General features: G+C 50.0%; 2 protein-coding genes and 1 non-coding gene across 8 annotated transcripts in view; 1 reads left to right on the top strand and 2 right to left on the bottom strand.

Moving 5' to 3' along the window:
• The window catches only part of SLC7A6 (solute carrier family 7 member 6), a 36631-nt gene extending 29718 nt beyond the window's left edge, over positions 1-6913 (bottom strand). For 3 of the 5 annotated variants that reach the window (XR_004322471.1, XM_032486609.1, XM_032486611.1), the window contains exons 1-2: positions 6761-6913; positions 5105-5231 (exon numbers count right to left, since the gene is read on the bottom strand). The gene's annotated coding sequence lies outside the window, so the exon portion shown is untranslated. Of the gene's footprint in view, positions 1-5104; positions 5232-6181; positions 6301-6596; positions 6740-6760 lie in introns of those variants that run through there. The other 2 variants (XM_006180594.3, XM_032486610.1) reach the window with 2 other exon arrangements.
• On the top strand, positions 1945-2017 carry TRNAD-AUC. The gene has a single exon. It is a non-coding gene; the product is annotated as a tRNA-Asp (tRNA).
• A 1082-nt stretch (positions 6914-7995) lies between the features above and the next one.
• Positions 7996-19912, bottom strand: PLA2G15 (phospholipase A2 group XV). Of its 2 annotated transcripts, none has more exons than XM_006180595.3 (6): positions 19673-19910; positions 16631-16787; positions 14329-14447; positions 13978-14076; positions 13354-13578; positions 7996-11627 (listed from the first exon to the last, which is right to left on the bottom strand). In XM_006180595.3, exons 1-6 carry the CDS (start codon positions 19785-19787, stop codon positions 11116-11118), a joined length of 1227 nt encoding a protein of 408 aa, XP_006180657.3. In that variant the 5' UTR covers positions 19788-19910; the 3' UTR covers positions 7996-11115. The 2 variants fall into 2 exon arrangements, with proteins under 2 accessions (XP_006180657.3, XP_032342494.1); XM_032486603.1 differs by having other exon boundaries at positions 11484-11627; positions 13354-13453; positions 19673-19912.
• Between the last annotated feature and the right edge of the window lie 1360 nt (positions 19913-21272).

Genomic DNA, 21272 nt, shown 5'->3' with positions numbered 1-21272 from the left:
CAGATGTTCCCACTACCCCCTCCTTGGGTTTAATTAATTTGCTAGAGCTGCTGATAGAACTCAGGAAAACAGTTGACTTACTAGATTACCTGTTTATTATAAAGGATATAACTCAGGAACAGCCAGATGGAAGAGACGCAGAGGGCAAGGTAGGGGGAAGGGGCCAGAACTTCCATGCCCTCTCTGGGTGCACTCTCCCAGCCACCTCCACATGTCCACCAACCTGAAAGCTCTCAAAATCCATTTTTTTGAGTTTCATATGGAGGCTTCATCACAAATGCATAAATAACTGAATAAATCATTGCCCCTGGTGATTGGTTCAACCTCCAGCCCCATCTCCCCTCCCAGGAGGTCAGGCCTGGACTGAAAATTCCAACCCTCTAATCACTGGCTTGCTCCCCCTGGCAAGCAGCACCCTATCCTTAAGAGGATCTAGATGCTTTCCAAAAATCGCCTCATTAAAATCAACTCAGGTGTGTTGAAAGGAGCTTGTTACATAAATAACAAAAGACATTCATTTTACCTTTATTGATATGGAGATATTTCAGGAACTGGGAACAAAATTAATACAACAAAAGATGACTCTACGGCTCGGCTCTTATTAGACAATTACAGGAGCTGTGTGACAGGGACAGTGGACAAAGACCAAATATATATTTAATCACAATATCACAGGGAGGGAAAAGAGGTAAGCTCATTTCACTGGAAATTAAAAACAGTATAGGTCTTTTTCACTCCCTCATCTTCGGAGACGGCCCGCACTCTGTCTATGGAGTGTGTACCTACTTTTACTTTAACCTGAGCACATAACCCTCACACCTCGTGGCCTTTCTCTTGCCTTTTAAAATAGCCTATACTATGTATCTCTCTAAATAAATCTACCTTTACTCAAAAAAAAAAAGTATAACATAAAATTTCCCTCACTTTTAACTTCCACTTAAGATGTAGAAAGCTGGAAAAAGTGTCCCTCCCACTCCAATGACAAGAAAAAGTCAGACAATCTACAAAACTTAACTTTTTTTTTTTAATTAAGTGAACAGCTGCTTTATTGCTCAGAAGGGGAAAAGGAAGGAAAGTGCTCAAGCGGGGATAAGGGAAGAAAAAGCACTCAAGCGGGGAGCCGTCAGCCAAGATGGCAGGTACCAACAACTCCCTTGAAGTCATTAAAGAGCTGAGGTTACAGGCCAACCAACCAGACAAATTTAAGGAAAAACAGGTATCTCCAAAAGAGATGCAAGTTCTAGCTTACCTGCAGTGGAGGGACAACAATGGAACCGCCATACAGGCAGGTAAGAAGAATTCAGGTACAACTTTTAATTAATTACTAAAGGTCAAGTGTGGGTTAGCAAGAGCCACAGACACTCAGAGGTTCTCCTCCAGTGAGACTTCAGTGGGTGTTCACAAGAATTACGAGGCCAGAGAAAGCCTCTGAGTAGTGCTGGCCTTAAGGAGGAAAGCAGTCACTGCTCTGGGAAAAGTACAAAGGTCCACCTGCTCCCTCTCTAAGGAATAAAAATCTTAAGCCCCTGGGAAAAGGGCAAATTCTATCACCCTCAAGGCAGCAGGGGACAGGCCAAAAAAAAAAAAAAAAACAAACCCTCTACACCTGCAAGGAGGGGCAGGAAATTCTGGTCCAGACCATCAGAGGTGGCAGGACCACCCAGAAAGATCCACCCACCCAGATCCAAGGAAACACGGCCTGCCTAAGACTGAGGTTGAACCAAGACAACAGAGAACCCCTCCATTCCTCACCACCAGGTTAGCAAGCACCCAGCAACAAAGTTGTGGGAGACTATGCACTGAAGCGTATGTCCACAAAGAAGACCTAAAGCCCAGGGTTTACCCTTCAACAATCCAACCCTAAGGGCAAGGAAACACCAGAGGAATTTGAAACCACTGGTGCACCTACAGTAACCATAGCAACAAGAAAACACAAATGGTGGGGAGGGTATAGCTCAAGTGGTAGACCTCATGCTTATCATGCATGAGGTCCTGGGTTCAATTCCCAGTACCTCCTCCAAAAATAAGTAAAATAAACCTAATTACCTCGCCCCTACCAAAAAAAAAAAAAAAAAAAAACCCAAATCCAACTCATCTCCTAAAAAACTTCCACATTAACAGGCTAGCAAAAGAAGAGGTGCACCCATTTCCCAGAATAAAGACAATGTACCTCGGTCTCTACTATTCCCTGTATTACATCTGGCAATCAATAACAAATCACAAGCAATACAAAAAAGCAAGAACAACAATTAATACCACATGATATCATTTATATGTGGAATGTTTGAAAAAAAAAGACAAACGAACTTATTTACAAAACAGAAACAGACTCACAGACATAGAAAACAAACTTACGGTCATCAGGTGGGGAAGGGACTGGGAAGGGATAAATTGGGAGTTCGAGATTTGCAGATACTAATATATATAAAATAGATAAACAACAAGTTTATACTATATAGCACAGGAAACCATATTCAATATCTTGTAGTAATCTATGGTGAAGAAGAATATGAGAACAAATGTATGTATGTTCCTGTGTGACTGAAGTATTGTGCTGTACACCAGAAATTGACACAACATTGTAAACTGACTATACTTCAATAAAAATATATTTTAAAAAAAGAGGCAACTTAATCATCGACTTAGCGATGATCCAGATTTGGAACTATCAGGGAATTTAAAATAACTATGATTAATCACATTAAAGACTGATGAAAAAGTTGGACAGCACACAGGAACAGATATGGAATTTCAGCAGAGAAATGAAAACCATGAGTCAAAATGTGAAAAAAAATAGAACAGAGCATCTAAGAGTTGTAGAACAATATCAAATGGTCTAAGGTAAATATTAAAAAATGTATTTTTTGCTTACTTTTAATTGCTTTAAAATATTACAAACTGTCTAAAGCAAAAATAGTAGCAAAGCATTGTTAACTTATTGCATATATAAAAATAAAATGTGTGACAACAATAGCAAAGATAGGAAAGAAGAGTTGGAAGCTATACTGTGGTAAGGTTCTTATGTGTGAAAACGATGTGATATTAAAGGTAGACTGTGATTAACTAAAGATGTATACTGTGAAACTAGGGCAACCACTAAAAAAAATTAAAAGAGGTATAAATAATAAGCTAACAGAGGAGATAAAACATCATAAAAAATACTCAATTCAAAAATAGGCAGAAAAAGGAGCAAAGAACATATGAAACAAACAGAAAATAGAAAACAACTAGCAAAGTGGCAGATTCTAATCCAACCATATCAATAACATGAAATGTAAGTGATCTATACACAACAATTAAAAGATAGACATTGTTCAATCAGATAAAAATGCAAAACTCAACATATAATCTACAAGAAACCCACTTGAAATATAAAGACATAAACAGGTTACAGGTAAAAAGATGGTTAAAAAGCCACATAAACACTATTCAAAAGAAAGGGGGAGTAACTTAATATCAGACAAGAGACTTCATAATAATAAGTATTGCTAGGGATAAAAATGGACATTATATGTTGATAAAGAGGTCAATTCACCAAAAAGACAATTCTAAATGTGTACTTTCACCAACAGCATAGCATCAAAACACATGAAGCAAAAACGGATAGGTCTGAAAGGAAAAACAGTCAAATCCACAACTGTAGCTGACTCCAACACACCTCTCAGTCATCAATAGAACAAGTAGACATAAAATCACAAGGATCTAGAAGCTCTGAAAATGGAATGTCCCAACACAGTTCTTATCTAAGTAATTATGTGAATTTCAAGGAAAAAAAAATTGTCACCTACAAGAGGACCTACCTCCATGCAGGAAGTTGGGGGCAGATCAGCATTGGGAGACAGCATTCCAACAGGGAAAAACGCTGCTTTGGCTCCTCTAGTTTCACAATAGAATACCAACCTTACTATCTGCTGGGTTGTTGGTATTAGAGCACATTTAGAAACCCTCCTTCAAGTGCTGCCTGAGGTCTTTGGGATCAATTCCAACCTTCTTAGCAGGGCCTTATCATTAGATCCCCTGCTGCATATAGTCCCACCCATGGTCCAGTCACACTGAATTTCTTGCAGTTTGCAGAACCTGGAGCAGTCCAAGGTTTCCACAGCCCATCAGACAAATACATCATTGCTCATGCTGCTTCTAACAACTTTTATCTTTTCTTCAACATCCTGGCTGCCATCATTCTCCAAATACCCCCTTGTGTCCCTCTGTGTGTGTCTCAGTCTCTCTCTCTCTATAATACACTGTCTCTAAAATCATTGTTGAAGACAATTTCCAATAAACAATTCTGCGTACCCTATAAGTTCCTATCTTGAAAAACTAGTGTTAAACCCCACTTGTGAGGACACAATGCAGCTTCCAAATAGGTTTTCACCCTATTTTCCAAACTCCTGCAGCAGATAATAAAGGAATTCACCAGACCACTAAAATCTCCTCATGAAAATTTCACCATGAAACTATCACATGCAATTTTCAAGGAAAAAAAAAAAGGCTCTTTCAAAGTTCAATTATAAAGAATATTTTTACAATCCAGATTTTAAAACTTTTATAATTGATGACTATGGAAGAAAAATTCTCTTGAGAAATACACCAAAAATCTTATCTGTGGTGAAAACACAGAGGATTTTTTTCTTTTTTATACTTTGAGTTTTATAAAATTTCCACAGTGAATATGCATTAATTTTTAATGCTTAAACTTCATATATATATTTATTTATTGTACTTCTATCAAATAACAAAAACTATGTCACTCTTTACATTTGTCTTTTCACCTAGGATACCAGGAAATTCAAGATCAAATTCAGCTCCCAATCATACCCTCATTTTTCAACAGTAGTAGTCTTTTCTGTCACTTTAGTTTCCTTTCTTCTTAACAACCTCATTGCAAGTATCTTTAATTATAAACCACCACAATTACTCTTTAGAAAGAGATAAAATATAATAAATATATAATTTATATAATATAGTGTTACATAATTATTAATTACATGTGAGCCAATCTTTTTACTAGTATCATGTTCATACTGTACACAAATAACTAACTAAAACTCTTTAGAAATTGCAAAGATCCAAGAAAGCAAACAAAGAACAGAGCAATAATATTCACCTGAGCGGAAATGCATAAACATCACACTTTCATAAGCCACCCCATCGTAAATGGTCGGGTACAGAGAAGAAAATGAAGTATCCACAGCCAGGCCTAATTCCACTTCTCCGTCTTGGCCAGTTAATCTCTGCAACAAAGAGTGAGAGGCAACTTATCAAAAAATGAACCTACTAATCAGAAGGATGATATTTCCTTTTGTCAAATCTAATTTTTCCATGCCCGGCAGGGGTAGCACTCAATTACTGAGAAGTTCCATCACACCCACAGTGTAACTGAACATGTGTCAGAGAACTAGTCTGGTCATTTCAGATCATGCACATCTTGACAGCTGCTGCTCCCAGAGTCCCACATCCCATGAGCACCATTTGCCACTTGCGTCACTTTTAATAGAAAAGTATCCACACATCCTGGAGACTACAGCAGGAAGCACAGAGTGCAGAGGTCAGGAAATTTCCTGTACCAAGAAGTGCCAGGGAGATAGGTCACATAATTGGTATTTACTTTTGATCTGTAATAAAAATATGTCCACAGCCAGACAGGGAAGAAGGAAGACAGGAGAAAAATCAGGCTTATGGTTTTCCAACATGTTTGTCAGGAAACAAAAATCAAATGTAAGCACTTGGATGACAATCTGAGACCAAAGCTGGGAAACAAAAAAAGCACACAGCAGGACCTTAGCAAAGTTGGCAGCCTGGGCCGTTTATTCAAGGGCCTCCCAGGAGGCAAAAGAAAGTTGAAAATGATCTCAGAAAGCACTCACAGGATTTCAAAAGTCTGCTCCTCCCAGATCTTCAAATCAGGGAGCAGCTCTCAGAGATAAGCACCAGATGGCTGAGTATTCTGAGAGCACAGGCGCTAGATTCGCTGGCAGTGCTTTTTTTCCCCCATCAAGGGCAGAAACTGAATTCTTTTCACCAAGCACACAGTCCAGTGCACACAAGAGGTACTCAAAAACAAATGTTAAATTTAATATCGATTCCTGCCTACAACTGACCATAACACACGTGGTGCCCAGCCTGTCTGCTCATTGCTTAGTGAAGAATTCTCAGAATGTTTCACCAGTATCTTTCCACTTACGGCAGGAGGCGATCAAACAAGATGACAGGATATGAAGACACTAAAAAGAATCTTAATAGCAGGAGCACACCATCCTCTCCCTCCAACAGGCCAGACTTCCAGCCCAGCACAAGACAGTCTCCCCAAGGGCCCAAGCTCTGCTCCTGTTCACACATATTCAGTCTTGAACCCTCGGTCTTTCTCTCTTTCAGAGTTTTACACGCAGCACAGGTTCCTTCTCACCAACAGACTCACATTGGAGTACCTCACACAGTCTCTCTCGCGTTCAGTGTCGCACTCAGGGCCACTCTGACCGCGGTCTCTCTCACACCCACGGACTCTCACAACCTCCCCCTGAGTCTCTCTCACTCCTGGAGGCCCCTCACGCTCATGGGCCCTCTCGCGCGCACAGCGTCCCTCTCGGGCACGCTCTCACCAGCAGCGTCTCTCACGTGGCCGTAGCCGCGGCCCGCACGCCATGCACGCCCCGCATCCCGCGCTCGGCTGCAGTGCTGCTGCCCCTGCCCGGCTCCCCCGGCGCGGGCCCTGGTCCCCCGCCTCCGGCCCCGCGCCCCGGTGCGCCCGCCCGCGGCCCGTTACCTAGTGGTGGCCCAACGCCTCCAGGATGCTCCGTCGCGCTGCCGCTGCCGCTGCCCCCGCCGCGACCGCTCAGGCCCCGCCCCCTCCACGTCACCGACCGCCGGATCGCGACAGCGCGCGCCGCGTCGGGACAGGGCGCGCGGCCCCGCGGAGAGCCCGCGGGCGGCCGCCCTTCCGGGCCCCAGGGGGCCGCCCCGGCCTCTGCAGTCTCGACGGCCGGGCTCCGACGCCCACGTGTGCGGGGACAGCCTCTACGCGCGCTTGGCGGCTAGCTCCCAAGGGGCCGCGACCTGGGCCCAGCCACCTCGCAGATTGGATGGCTGCTCCCCAACCCTGCAGTCTCGGGGCCTCCGAGGGAGGGGACGCTACCGCGGGGACCTCTAAATGCCCCCCCCCAATTCGTTTCCTCTGTGGCCCTTGGCCTGGGCCGCACACCCAGGGGAAACACATACATCTCAAAGAAAGAGCTCTAAAAAGCTTCCATATCCGTTTCACAGCCAACCCTCTGCCTAGAGACCCGAGAAAGACACAGACTCAGGACTCATCATCTCCGTTAGCTCAGGCCACCACACAAGCATTGAGGCCCCACAGACACAGGGACACCGTGGGGCTTCCAAAGCCAACTCCAGGCCTTCCTGGGGCTCAGGCTTGAGGAAGTTTTTCCGTCCTCATTCTGCCTGACCCATCCTGATGGAGCTACACCCTCCTTTCCTCTTCCTCTGGTTGTTCCTCCTCCATCTCCTTCTAGGAGTCCCCCTCTGCAACTCTTGAGACTCTGTGTAGGGCCTCCTGAACTCATTGGCAGCTGACCCATACCCTTTAGCTTCCTGTCCACATCTCAAGCCATGATTCTCTCCTGGGCCGTGGAGTAATTTCTCCCAGACATGTGTTCACTAAATCACACACAAAACCCTTCTCCCTGCCGCCCAGTGACTCAGCCAGAGATGGGCAGCACCCTTGACCCTTCCTCCTCCTGTCCACCCCCTAGGTCCTGCATCTCATGGCTTTCTTCTCCCCAGCTGTAATACCCTCCCAATCCCTGCTCCCTCTAACTCGTCCCCACAGGGTAGGCGGTCCCTCTAAAATACAGATTGAAATGACTTTGTATCTCCTCTGCCTCCATCCTCCACCCTATAGACCTGAGATGGTGATCCTTGAAGAGTCCTCACCAGTGCTGCCCTCTTTGTGCTGCTTGGAATATCTTCCCTAACTGTGAATGAGAGTACAGGCATACCTTATGTCTTATTGCTCTTCCCTTTATTACATTTTTTTACAAATAGAAGGTTTATAGCAACTTGTGTTATCAGATGATGGTTAGCATTTTTTGGCAATAAAGTACTTTTTAAATTAAGGTACATTATTTTTAGACATAGTGCTATTGCACACATGATAGGCTACAGCATAGTGTAAACAACTTTTAGATTCACTGGGAAACAAAAAAATTCAGATGACTCACTTTACTGCAGTATTTGCTTTGTTGTGGTGGTCTGGAATCAAACTGGCAATATCTCTGAGGTATGTCTGCATGTATATACTTGGAGTCATTAGCGTCTAACGCTTTGCCCCTGGATCAGTTCCTCCTGCCTCCCTGGCCTGGCAGAGAAAGGGCTCTGGACACCTGTGTCACTCAATGGCAGCCAGGCCACTTGTCTTTGTAACAGCAGCATATATGACCTGCCAGCTCAGAGAACCTCTGGCTTCACTGTCTCACATCCAGTTATAGCAGCCTGCTGGCAGAAAACCCACCATGAACCAAGCACTGAATTAGATATTCTCAAATACCACCAATATTCCTCAGGACCACCCTGCACGGTATATTTATTCATCACTGTTCTTCAGATGAGCAGTCTGAGGCTCCGGGAGGTCAGGAGACTCCCCAGGCTACTTGGCTGGAGCTGGTAGAGCTAAGACTTGAACCTCAGTCTGCTGGTCCTGAGGCCTGATGGCTCCATGTCCTTTCACTGCAGCTGTAAAATCAAGAATGAAAGTAGGGCTGAAATGGGTCAAAGGTGAGAAGGTGGCTGCAAGGCCATCAATAAGGGTAGCATGAGTGGGTAGGTGTCAGGGCAGAGCTAAGAGTCAGGCTCATCAGGACCTAGGGAACCCAGGGATAAGGGTTCACTTCCTTTCACGCTGTCATCCTTTTTCCAAGGCCAGCGATGTGACTGGATCTATGTATTCCTAGGCAACTTCACCCTCTCTGGGCCACCCATTCTTCCAGGTTTGGCCAATAACTTGTGCAGTGAGTAGGTTTGGAGTGCCTTCTAGTGGCCCAGAGTGTATTGGCGCCTGAAGCCCAGGCTGGCCAGGCTTCTGTGGAGGAGGCAGGAACTGGGGCTCCCATCACCCTCACTGGCCCCCAGCTCTGGGCTCTGCACCACAAAATTCAGTCCTGGATCCCATCCCTATGCATGCTTCCTGTCTTGGACTCTGTTTCTCCGTTTATCCATCTCCATTTGGTCCCCAGTCTCAGTCCCTCTCTCTGCCCATCTTGGTCTCCCTCTGTCAGTCTCACTCTGTCCTCAAAAAGGGACAGATGGTGGGTACTGACAAAGCAAAGTAGAAGGGTGGCATCCTAAAAAGAACTCTGAGTTAAAAGGATGCTGAGACCTGCAAGCTGAAGGAGGACAGAAGGCTGGGAAGGGGAGTCCTGTGGGATTGTCCTTGGCCCCTAGCTCTGGGGTGGCATTTAGGGCCTGTTGACCAGATGGGAGAAGAGGGAGGGGGGAGCTTCACTCCAATGGGAATGTTTCAGGTCCTGGTTCTTAGTCCCAGGAGAGGAACTAGATTCTAGGAAAGGAGGCAGGAGGATGAAGCCCATAGAAGTACACAGGAGCCATGCTTTGGTGCTGAGAACCTATCAGGGTCCCAGGAAAGGTCAGGGTCTAGCCCCTGATTTCCTGCCTCTCTAGCCCCCTCACTCTTCTCATGCTTAGAGCAGAGGCTAAGCCAGAGGATTTTACAGCATCTGAAATACTTTTATTGCCAGAATTGAGGTACAGCCTGCTCAGAGCCCCATGCGGGGCCCACAACTCAAGAACAAAGGGAGAGACAGATGCTGGGTATGAATGCAACAGAGAAACCTTGTTTCCACTCCACAGAAACCTTGAAGGACAGCAGCACAGTCCAGCCTGACTGTGGCTTTGGAGCCCCACCCTAGAAGCTAGACCCAAGTCTTGGCCTATAGCCATTGCCCACTTGGAGACCACTGCCACCAAGGCAGATCCAGATTCTCCATCCCTGCTATGCACAGATCCATGCAGCACCTCTGGAGCAGAAAGAAAACCCCCAAGGGACCCCCAAGGCACCTGGCTCTCAGGGGCCTACTCAAGTTTCTGGGCTAGTCCCTGCTGACGAAACACCACTGAGCTGCCTGGTGGGGACAAGTGCTGGGCAGAGTAGGAAAGAGTCCTACCTCCTCTCAGCCCTGTGCCAGCCCACTTGAGCAGAGTGGGACTGTAGTGGTGGGTTACCAAGAAGGCAGCTCATGGCAGCTCGGAATGGCCCTGGCTGCTTCCTTGAGTTCTCTTTCTTCATGAATACCCAAAGGGCCATGGCACTGGGCCCTGCTCTCCTGCTTGAACCACAGTCCCAGGGCGAAGGGAGCCAGCATCAGTCTTGTGGGCAACAGCCCAATGAAGGAGATCAGGGCTCCTGGGACACAGCCCCCAGAACCAGGGACCACCTGCTGCCCAATCTGAGCTAGGCTGTTCTAAGAGGTAAAGGAGGTAGGAGTGAATGCCCCAGGGCCTGGAATCCATGGAGAACACAACAACCCACCCCTGCCTGCAGGGGGATCTGGGCTGCCCCTAGAAAGCCATAGTCAGCCTATCTGAGCAGCTAGGCCACGAGGAAGCCAATAGCTCCAGTCACCCATGGCCAGCAGCAGGCTGACCTGTGGCCAGTGTGTGAGAAGGTTCACCCTAGGGACAACAAGCCCATCTTAGGGGCCACAGTTCAGTAATACCCCTCATAGGAAGGTTGAGGAGCCAGGGCCTGGTGAGCAAGTGTGAAAAGGCCACAGGGGTAGGAGGAACATATGGCCCTAGAGCTGGGGATTGGGGCTAGGTGCCAGCCAATCCACCTGCAGAGCCAGTCCTGAGGTCACAATTCCACCATCAGCAGCATTCTTTCTATCAAGGGTCCCTCAAGTAAGTCCAGACTACTTCTACCTTCCTCACTCGCAGAGAGGAAGGATAAGAAATAGCATGTCCCCGTGGCAGGCGTTTCACCACCCAAGATCCAAGGCCTTAGACGGTCAGTCATAAACTGCTAAACTCACGGGCCATGGTAGCCCCGCAAGCCAAGAGAGCAGCGGTGGCCGAGCCATCCCACAGCCCCACCTGGCACAGAAATCAGGGCTCAAAGAGCACGCGTTTCAGATAGGCCAGGGTAGTGGCGTTGGCCAGCATTGCGATGTGCTCACTGCCTGGCAGTGCCTGAAATGACACTTCGTGCTCCTGGCGACTGTGCCAGGCCTGGCACTGGAGGGCACTCTGCAAGTTCACAGTGCCATCACCATCACCAAAGCAGATTTTAGGGTCACGGTCCGGGAAGCTCTCATAGTAGAAGGAGTCTGGCGTGGGGACACCAGTGCCATAGAGGCAGTGCAGCCGCACGCCAGGCGGCACCATGGCTTCAACCAGCCCCTCTGTGTCCTGTCGCATGAGCCAGCCGTCTTCGAAGCTGATGTCCTGGAAGAACCTGTGATAGTCCTGCAGCGTATAGTTGGCTGTGGGTGTGCGCACGAAGACCTTTTCAGATGACCAGGTAGAGTTGTAGGGCAGCAGCCAGCTGGTGGAGACGGCAGACCGCTGCTGCTCCCGGATCTTCAGGCGCCCAATGACTGGGATCCGGTTATTGTCTCCTGCAAGGGGAGGGCTCCCGTCAGTCTGTGCTCGGGAATGAATGCAAGCTGGCAGGGCAGCATATTCCCCTGCCAGACCCCAGCCAGCACCCCAGCATCTCTCCACTGTTAACGCCCTTACAGCTTCCCTGTTTCCCCGTATCTTTGCTCTATCTGGGAAGCACTCAACTAAGACTTGTTTTTTCCTTTTGCATTTTGTCACCAGGGATTTAAGCAACATATACCCACAGCGTGATTTATGATACCCTCCTCAGGGCACTTCTTACCCGGCCTGTGGGCACTGACCTTGTCAAAGGTGAATCAGCAGGTTGGCAGCCCAGAAAGGTCCTCTTAATCTTTTATTACATTGAGCTATGTAAACATTTTTCTCTTCCTAGGCTCAGACTTCTGGCCAGCCAGCCCTGGCCTCATCCCAGGCACTGACCTGGGCTGCCAGCCCTGCAGGAGACAGGGGAGGAGGGGAGGCTGCAGAAAGTGAGTCTTTCTCACAAAGGAATGCCAACAACATGAACATACCCACCAGCCTGTGAGACCTCTGGGGGATGAGCTGGAACTTGGGAACAGGGGCCCTCTGCCCTGCTCAGGACCCATAGCCAGCCATCACTCCATCTCTCTGACTGCAAGCCTTCAGCTCTGCCGGATGGGGCCTGGTTCTAAGACCCCTGAGGAAAGAGAATTCCCTAGCTAGGGGTTCATGACTACCATCCCTCCTGCCCCAACCCCACTCCAGGACTGCCAGGGCCAGACAGCAGCTTCCCGGAATCTGAGCCAAAGCTCTAAGGGGTTCATTGGGAAGCTCTGAAAGGGCCGAGACCTGAACTCCACCATGGCAACCTGTCTCAAACTCAGGGGATGCCCTTTCTGGTCTAGGCTGGACAGAGTGGGTGGCTGTGATGAGTCTTCACTATAACTAGATTCACTGTCCAGCCGATCCAGAGTCACTACTGGGAGAGGCACTGGGTCTGACCTGATCACAACGATCAGGTGACCAATAAGTAGGTCAGGCAATGTTGGTGACTTAAGGAAGAAAGCTCATCAGACGCTTGGCACAGCCCTGGATCACAGCTCCTGAAGTGAAGGTCCTTGGGGTTCACACTCAGTCCTGGCAGAGGGAGGAAAGCCCTAAGGCTACAGCTGGCAGGTTCTAACAGCCATGAAAAGGCAGATGGATTGGAGAGGAACAGGGAAGGAGGTGGCTTTCCCAACTACCAAGCAAGCAGGCCAGACAACTCTGCACCTGCTTCCTCCCTACGTTGCCCCCAGAGGCTCCCCACGGCCACAGAGGGAGGCGTAACTCATAAACAGGAAATCATAGCCCAAACTTCCTTCTCTGCGGCAAAGGTGGGGATGAAGAAGTGAGGATGGGGGTAAGGAGAAGGCTCCTTCAAAGAACTTTGAGTCAAACCAAATTAGGCCAGCTGGGCCCCTGCACACTGCGTGTGTGTACATGTGTGCACTGTATGACCGACAGTTATGCCACACCATGTACATGCTGTAAGAAACTTAACACAGATAACCAGGGACATCAAATGGAGAGGTGAATTTAGAAGTAGTGTTAGATTCTTCTTTGGAAAGAGATGTTTGGAAAAGACCCTGGAGAAGGAAGGGTCCTGCCCCAAGAGAAGAGACATGAGTGTGGCCCAGGAGGACATGGTAGAGAGAAAGAGAGGGCTCCATCCCCAACACCAGCCCCCGTCCCCCCACACTGGGCCAGGCAGGGTCTTACCTGAGGCCAGGACGCGCAGGGTCTTGGCCACGCCCCCCCAGGGCGCACCCAGTGCCACAAAGGCACGGATATACTTGTCCTTCCAGGCCTGCGGCTGCCGCTGCAGAAAGTAGAGCGTGTACATGTTGCCCATACTGTGGGCAACCAGCACCACGGGGCCCCCATACAGCTGGTGCATCTCCTCGATCATCTCGCGGAGGGCCAGGAAGTAGGGCCCGTTTTCATCTGCAGGCCAGAGCCAGGCAGGGGTCAGGCAGGCAGGGTCCTGGGGTCTGAACCACGGCCTGTGTCTCAGGCCAGACCCAGGACTAGGTGGGTGGGGAGAGTGCTAAAATCCAAGTGGGAGGGGTCTGGTTCCTCCTCAGTTTCCATGAAGAGAGGAAACAAAGGAGCTCCTTTTCCCTTCCTCAGCCTCATTATCTTTCCCCAGGGCTCAGAGGCCCAGAAATCCTGGGGTGAGGGTGGGGGGAGGACCAGACAGATAGACCAGGGGTGGTAGCTGTGACTTTTGGGCTAGATGCCAGAGATTCAGTTGGGAGTAGGGGAAAGCCCGGGGCCTGTGGCTGTGATCTCCTCGTCCCCACCTCCCAAGACCTCAGGGAGGAAATGAGGGCAACCACTTACTTGGAGCTCGGCGCCAGTCGTAGGGGGCCCCCCGGACATCCTCACCTCGTGTGTAGCCCCAGCCCACAAGGCTCTCCACCATGGTGTAGAAATAGGAACCTGTAGACAGAAATGCACAGGATTAGAGAGAGTACAGTCATCGTCGGCCACCCACACCACACCTGCCAAGGAGACTGTGACATCTACTTCAGACAGCTCTCCTGAGGCTTGTTATCATTATGGGGCTCTGTGCTCACACTGATCAGAGACAGTTTGCAGGCTACCCCTTCAAACAAGAGGGATCTTCCCACTCTAGGAGTCCATCAGAACCTCTATCCCCCTTCCTGGAGGGCACGAGGAAGGACTACATACCCACGCTGCTTTTGCTGGGGTCCAGGAACTCCAGTGAGAAGGTCTTCCCGAAGCCAGGGACACGCACATCCACACCATCAGGAAACTGGGTGGCACGGGAAGTCCTGTTGTAAATCAGCCTGTCAGGAGGGAATATTGAGCCAGTGACCCAGAGGTGACACTGAACTTGCTGTGTCCCAGTACTGCCCTGTATCCTGAGCCATATTGCCTTCCCGTCCTCAGATCTGGTCAGATCTATAGGGGAGAACAAAAAGTATCAGAGCAAGTTTATAAAAAACGGGGGAGGGTATAGCTTAGCATGCACAAGGTCCTGGGTCCAATCCCCAGTACCTCCAAATTTTAAAAAAATTATTAAAAAAAAAAAGTTTGTAAACCACAGATCAGAGTAACTACATCCAAATGAGGACTCCCACCAAGGCTCACAATATTCCCTTCTCCTCAGTGTCACCCACACCAGAATGAAGATCCAGTTGGGAGAGGGACGTGCCAGGTCTGGCTGTGCCATGAACATTGCACTTGACCCCAAAAGGGAGGCAGCCTAACTGTGCAGGCTCCCATCACCCCATCTCCATGAATCCAGCTCCTGTCACCCACCATAACACAACACAGGGCAAAGGAGATGGAGAATGCAACACACAACAGAGAAACCCCCACCTCTGGGCCTGAGCACCTGTGACTGCTATGTGAGGGGGTGGGCAAGGCCTATAGAAATGATGGGGACAGGGTGGTGGGAGATGGGAGGAAAGCCTTGTGCCTGGCTAGGAACCCTGCTCTGGCCTCCCCTTATACTAAGGAGGCAAATGTGCCCACGAAAACAGGCTAGACCTTCACTCCTCAGGCAATCCTCAGTGGTCCTGAGTCCCACCCACCCTTAAAGATCAGCCACAGAAAGCTGACAAGATACCCAGCACTGGCTCAAATAATAAATCCTGGGGACCCACTCTCTCCAGGGTAATCTACAGACCATCTCAATGGCCACTAAGCAAAGTTCTGGAAGCCAAAGCAGTCTGTGCTGGATGCAAGTCTAAGCAGGTCAGAGGACCAACGAAGACAGATAAGGCCCTCTTGGTATCAGCCTGCACCTCCAACTGGCAGTACCTGAGACCATGTCTCTGCTACAAAAATAGAAATGCAGATCAACAGCCCAGAAATAACCCTGATCGCACACAGAGGAAAGAGTCAACAAAATAGGCATCATAAACAAAGACAGGGTGCCTGGAGAACCAACTAGAACCAGCTAGTGTGCCTCCAGAGGAAAAAATCTTAATTTGTGAGACTCTATTCAGCTCAAATATTTATTGAACACTAATTGTGTTTCTGGCCCTACAGCTATAAAGATAAAAGAGATACAGTCCCTGCCTTCAAGGAGCTCAGTGTGGGAAGGAACCTTAGCTCTGGGTCACACAACTCTGGGTTCAAATCTTAGTTCCGCTACTTATTAGCAGAGTGACCCTAAGCAATTTTGTCACCTTTTTGAGCTTCCAGATTTCCTCATCTGTAAAACAGGTTTAAAAACAGCACTTATTTCACAGGGTTGCTGTAAGCCTAAATGTAAGAAAGTATGTAAAATGTATAGTGTCCAGGGGGAGGGTATAGCTCAAGTGGTAGAGCACATGCTTAGCATGCACAAGGTCCTCAGTTCAATCCCCAGTGCCTCCTCTATAAATCAATCTATCAGTCAATCTAAGGACCTCCCTCCCCCCACCAAAAAAAAATAAAGCATAGTGTCTGTATTCAATAAGCAGTAATTCTGATTATATGATTATCTCATTACGGGGAAAACATCCTTTGGAAACAATGTTTGGCAGGCATGGAATGGGGGTTAGAGAAAACAGGCCTGGGGGAAGAAGAGGTTAACAGCTCTGGGGAGTGGCAGGGAGACTTCATGAAGAGTGAGTGGGAGGGGATTTTTCAGGCAAAGGTACAGAGGTAGATTCCAGGCTGAAAGAACAGCATGTGCAAAGCTGGAAACTTGGCATATCCCAGGAAGCACAAGCAGCTGGAGGGGCAGGTGTGGCCAAGTCAGAGGCAAGGGAAGGGGTGGAGGCCACAGTGAGGCTAACCACATATAGGGAATGAGCACATAGAGGGGAATGAGCACATAGAGGGCATGCGGCACTGGGACATGAGCAGCAGAAAAGGGAAGAAAGTTCTCTCTGGGAGAGTACAGAGGTGGTGCCAACCAGACTGAAGAAATGGGAAGGGAGAGAGGTCAGCGACTTCCAGGTCTCTTGAGTTGCAGATGACATGGAAATGGGCTCTGGAGGCCTCTTTAGGCTGGGTCAGTGAGCGGCACCCCCACCTGATGTTGTCAATCCAGCAGTCAATGATGACAGGAAGCAGCAGTTCGAGGTTCAGCCAGAGTGTGAAGTAGCTGTCCGTCCTCTTGGAGCAGAGGTAATGCACAACTGTTGGCTTGTCCAGCTTTGCCTCCAGCTGGTTGCCCAAATCACCGGGCACTGCAGGGGGACACAGAGCATGTATGAGGCCCTGGGCCTGCAAGGCTGGAGACCCAGAGGCCTTCTACACAGAGCTGTCCCGGGCCGTGGAGTAGGCAGAGTCTTGTATACCCTGAAAGAAGCATCAGGAAACAGGATGGAGTAGTGGGCCACTGAACCAGCCAAAACTGACTCCACAGAAGGCAATCTGGGACAGGCTTGTGAAGGGGGACAATGAACAGAAACACATTTGAGAGAAGCTCATACTGGCACCTACTGGCCTACAGAGGTCCCCAGGCCTGGCTCAAAGCCAGAGCCTGTGGGCTGCTAAACCTTGCTAAAAGTTTCAGAGGGCAGATCATCTGGAGGGCCCTAGCATCCTCGCACATCTGGACGCTGTGCTGGCTATCCTGAAGCAACATGCCATTCCAGCCACAGCCCAGCAGGGGTGGGTGTGACCAGACCCCAAGGATGACGTCTCTCTACCTGAGCTGGTCTATTCGGTCCATACAGAGCCCTGGGGCCCTAGTGACACTTCCCCCATTTCTTCACTACCCAACATTCATGGCCCCTCACAGTCTATTTACTCTCAGTGACCTTTTAGGCCTCACTTGCTCCCACCTGCCATGCTCTTAACACTTTCCAAACATATCCCCATTTAGGATCCATGATCACTAAGTGGACACCAAGCTCAGCTCTCCTGGGCAACTGGGCTCCAGCTGTGAACCCAGCCCTGCAGAGGGCTCACCCTACCTGTGCACCACCCCACAGGGTCCTCAGGGCAGCCACAGGAGGCAGGTGTGGCAACTGCATAAGTGGGGAGTACTTCTGGATGACATGCCTGTGGACTAGGCAGGGCAGTGTAGAGACCCTGGTCACCAAAGAGGAAGCAGATGAAAGAGGAAGTCACCAGATCTGCTTTGCCTGAATGTCCTTCGCCCTGGCCAGGCTGTGGCCTCTAAAAATAGCAGTGGTCACTTCCTGAGCCCCTTTGTGCATAGAATTAAGACAAGAGCCAGCCACGTGCTTTTCACCTCAAATAACACTGGGAGAGAATAGCCTCATTATGGCTACTTTACAGATAAGGAGACTGAGGCTGGAAGAGGTAGAAATGGCTTGCTACAGTCCCTTCCCACTTCCCAGGGTCTTCTTCTGTATCTCTTCTCTGGCCTCTGCTTCTTCTACCACCAATGTGGGTCCCACCCATAGGGACCAGTCACCATTGGATGCTGATCCTCTGATAGCCAAGGCCAGGTCCCTGCTCTGTGCCCAGCAGCAGTGTGTCTGCAGCCCATCATGGGCTTTCCCAGGATAATGCCAACAGCCTCATTCTCTGAGAAGCTGGGCAGGTTAGGATTTCAGTTGCTCTGTGCCCCTAGGTGATTCCTGAGGCTTCTCTTCTGTGATCTAGGATGATCAAAAGTGGAATGAATTAAGGGGTGCAGTTAGTACCAATCCAGGTGAAAAGGCCTGGGACCAGTCCAGTCAGGGACCACATACTTCCCAATACCACACCCTTCATACTCACAACTCTTTAGGCCCACACATGCCTCCCTGCAGGCTTCCAGGATAAAGTCCAGATGACCCAAACAGTCACGAGATCAGCACAATCCACTCCTTCCCCCACTCCATTCCACACAGCCTGAACTGCTTAGCTCCCTCCCTCTGATATGTAGTTCCCTCTGCCTGGAACTCTTTCCTGGCCTCAGCTCCAGCTGCATACTTCAGGAAGCCTTCCCTAACTGGGTGGTGGATTCTCTGTGTTTGCCCAGCATAGACTTCACCTCTGGGTGTCATCCTGCAAGCTTGGGGAGGAAAGCCAGGGCCAAATCTGCCCAAATCCCATGGGGAACCTGGGCCCAGCATACCCCAGAGCATGGACTGGCCCAGAGCTCCTGGTGGAGGACCTCCTGGGACCACACTGCCTGCCAACTCTACCCTTCTGTGATCTGCATCATTCCCATTAAAATATTCCCAGCAGGTAGAGCATGGAGTGTCATGCTGCAGCAGAAGGTAATGTATACCTCAGCATGCCTCTGCCTTCAGGAATCCTAGCTGACCAACAAAGTAGTTCAGGGCGGCAGTGGTGGGGTGGGGGTGGGGGGGGTGAGTGACAGCGTGAACTAGGCATTCAAGGCCCCCAGGACAGAGGTCTTATCCTTGCCCACCGCCAACACAACAAAATACTGTGACTCCTGTACAATTGCCAGAGTCAGGACTAAGGAGGAGGTAGGCAGGGGAGGTCACCTCGCCCCAACATAGCATAGTTCAAGTAGGTCTGGCAGGTTAAGGGTGAAGTCTGACATCTGTTCATAACCACTGTCTCAACCTCTCTCTGTTTATAGCCATCCTAAGATTCTCTTGGGCCTCCTTCCTCAGGCCCAATCCCACCCATGGATAAGTTAGGGGGGAGACTTGGTGGCAGGCTAGGAGAGCAGCAATCTTTTCCCCAAAGAGCTTCCTTTCAGTAATGCCCTCTGAAACGTGTAGGGGCTGGAAGGGTGGAGGGAGACAGCTTCCTAGCCAAGCCCAAGTCAACGCTGAGTCCCCTGAGAGCCAACTCCAAGGCCACCCTACCTCCTACCAGACCTCGGTCTTTCCAGCTAAAAAATGCGGATCAGGCGAGGCAAGGCTTGGGACTGACATGAACAGGCGGACCGATGCACAAACGAACGGTAACCCTCCCATTTACCCCCATATTCTACTGGAGAAGACGGCAAGAGGTTGACCACACCCGCGCCCAGCATAGCGAAAAGTGGACAGACTGACTCAGGTGACGAGACAGTCATACGCTCCTGCATCCCGTGCTTGGAGCAGATGCATAACTAACTGGAAGACAGCCCCGCCCGCAACCCACCAAGCTGCACGCACGAGCGAACGGACCCACGACTGGACGCGCGCCTCACCCAGTACCACCGGTGGGGGACGTCCGGCCGGGAGCGCCGGGTCTGCGAGCATCAGGAGGAACAGGAGGCCACTCGGGAGCAGTGCGGCGCGGTAGGGGCAGAGGCGGAGGCCCATGGCAGCGACCGCAGCTCCAGGTCTGAGGTGCAGATTCAGCTCCCCGGGCCCGCGCCTAGGCCGGAGCAGCGGCGACGCGCTTAACGCCGCCGCTCGCAGACTTCCACAGCGGTCAGGCCAATCAGGGTCTGCCTCCTGCAAACGGCCTGCCAATAGAGACTCGCCGCTGGGGAGTCCCTCCCAGTCGGAGCTCACCGCCCCGCCCCTGCCCATCCCTGGCCAACTCCATTAACCGCGTTGCACGCCGAGCGCATCGATCCACTGAGGTTCAGCCTGGTTTCCACGATCTCAGCTCATTGGACCCAGTCCACCGCTGCTGGGTACCCAGGACAGCCCTTGGCACCCTAAATCCACGCCGCGCAGCCCTCATCCTCGATTCCTGGCTCCTCCCTGACCAGGGATCTAGAATGCCCCGGACCGACTGGTAATTCAGGGTCCGGTGCTCACCGTTGCTGAGCGTCCACGGTCAAAACAAGGAGAATAAGGGGGGTTGGGGGTATAGCTCAGTGGTAAAGTGCGTGTTTTGCATGTGCGAGGTGCTGGGTTCAATATCCAGTACCTCCATTAAATTTAAAAAATTATAATTAATAAACAAACAAAAAACCAAGAATAAGGAGAGAAGCCAGTCCCGGGCAGTTCTTGAGCCTGAGGGGCCCAGGAGCTGACGAGGACCTTCGTGCAACTTTCAAACCGGTTCTTCGCACACTACCCTGAGGGCACCTGGGTTCAGGCAACCCTGGCCCAGGGACCCCCTGCCGTCTACCCGGGGTAGGTATGTGAGTAGGACGAGTAGAGACCAGGTCAGCGAGTTTCGCTTCCGAGTGAGAGTTCTGTCCGCCTGTTTCAGGGGCTTGCAGTGTGGAGTAACTCTAGACCCAGCAGTTCCCGCGCCTGAGAGTGGGCTTGAGCCTCGGCCCTGTGCCCGTTGGCGAGTTCCCCCGAAGAACGGGAGGGGTCTTGGGACTTCATGTCTCCCCTCCCCAAAATCCTACCCCACACAACCCTGGGATCCGGAGAGGACACAGACTCCCTGCACCAGGGATCAATTGAGAGCGAATAAAGTGGGCAAAGACTTGACAGCCAATAATATTTTGGTACCTTGCATCACTCAGGAACAGAGGGGCCAGCATGTTTGGAGACTGGAGGTCTTGATCCTTCACACACCTCCTCATGAAGACCAGACAACACCCTGATCATCCCTGGCTGGTCCCAAGACCAACATCCAAGAGCTTTATCCTGCCCCTTCCCTCACTCCCTCCTTCCTTCCTTCCTCTTGGTCTATGGCTGACCCTTTCCAGCATCTCTGGAGTCCCCCTCAGTGAATCTACTCACGATCTTGGCTTGCCCCTCCTGTGTTCTTATAGTGAAAAACTTTGATGGTTGGGGTACCCTCCTCTCTTAAGGTCCAACTATCTCCCACCTCAGGCCCAGGCCCAAGGACCCCCTTCCAAAACCCCTCCTTCCTCACTACCATCCCAGGCCCCA

The sequence above is a fragment of the Camelus ferus genome, chromosome 9, assembly GCF_009834535.1.
Source record: "Camelus ferus isolate YT-003-E chromosome 9, BCGSAC_Cfer_1.0, whole genome shotgun sequence".
NCBI classification, from domain to species: domain Eukaryota; kingdom Metazoa; phylum Chordata; class Mammalia; order Artiodactyla; family Camelidae; genus Camelus; species Camelus ferus.
This window is presented reverse-complemented; position numbering and strand designations above follow the sequence as displayed.

Bases quoted from the DNA above. Each gene is read 5' to 3' on its own strand.
- PLA2G15 (XM_006180595.3), bottom strand. From the start codon at position 19,787: ATGGGCCTCCGCCTCTGCCCCTACCGCGCCGCACTGCTCCCGAGTGGC. The intron at 16,788-19,672 runs GTGAGGCGCGCG...GTCCCCCTGCAG, and splicing joins TCCCCCACCGGTGGTACTGG to TGCCCGGTGATTTGGGCAAC. The intron at 13,579-13,977 runs GTAAGTGGTTGC...TCTGGCCTGCAG, and splicing joins CGACTGGCGCCGAGCTCCAA to ATGAAAACGGGCCCTACTTC.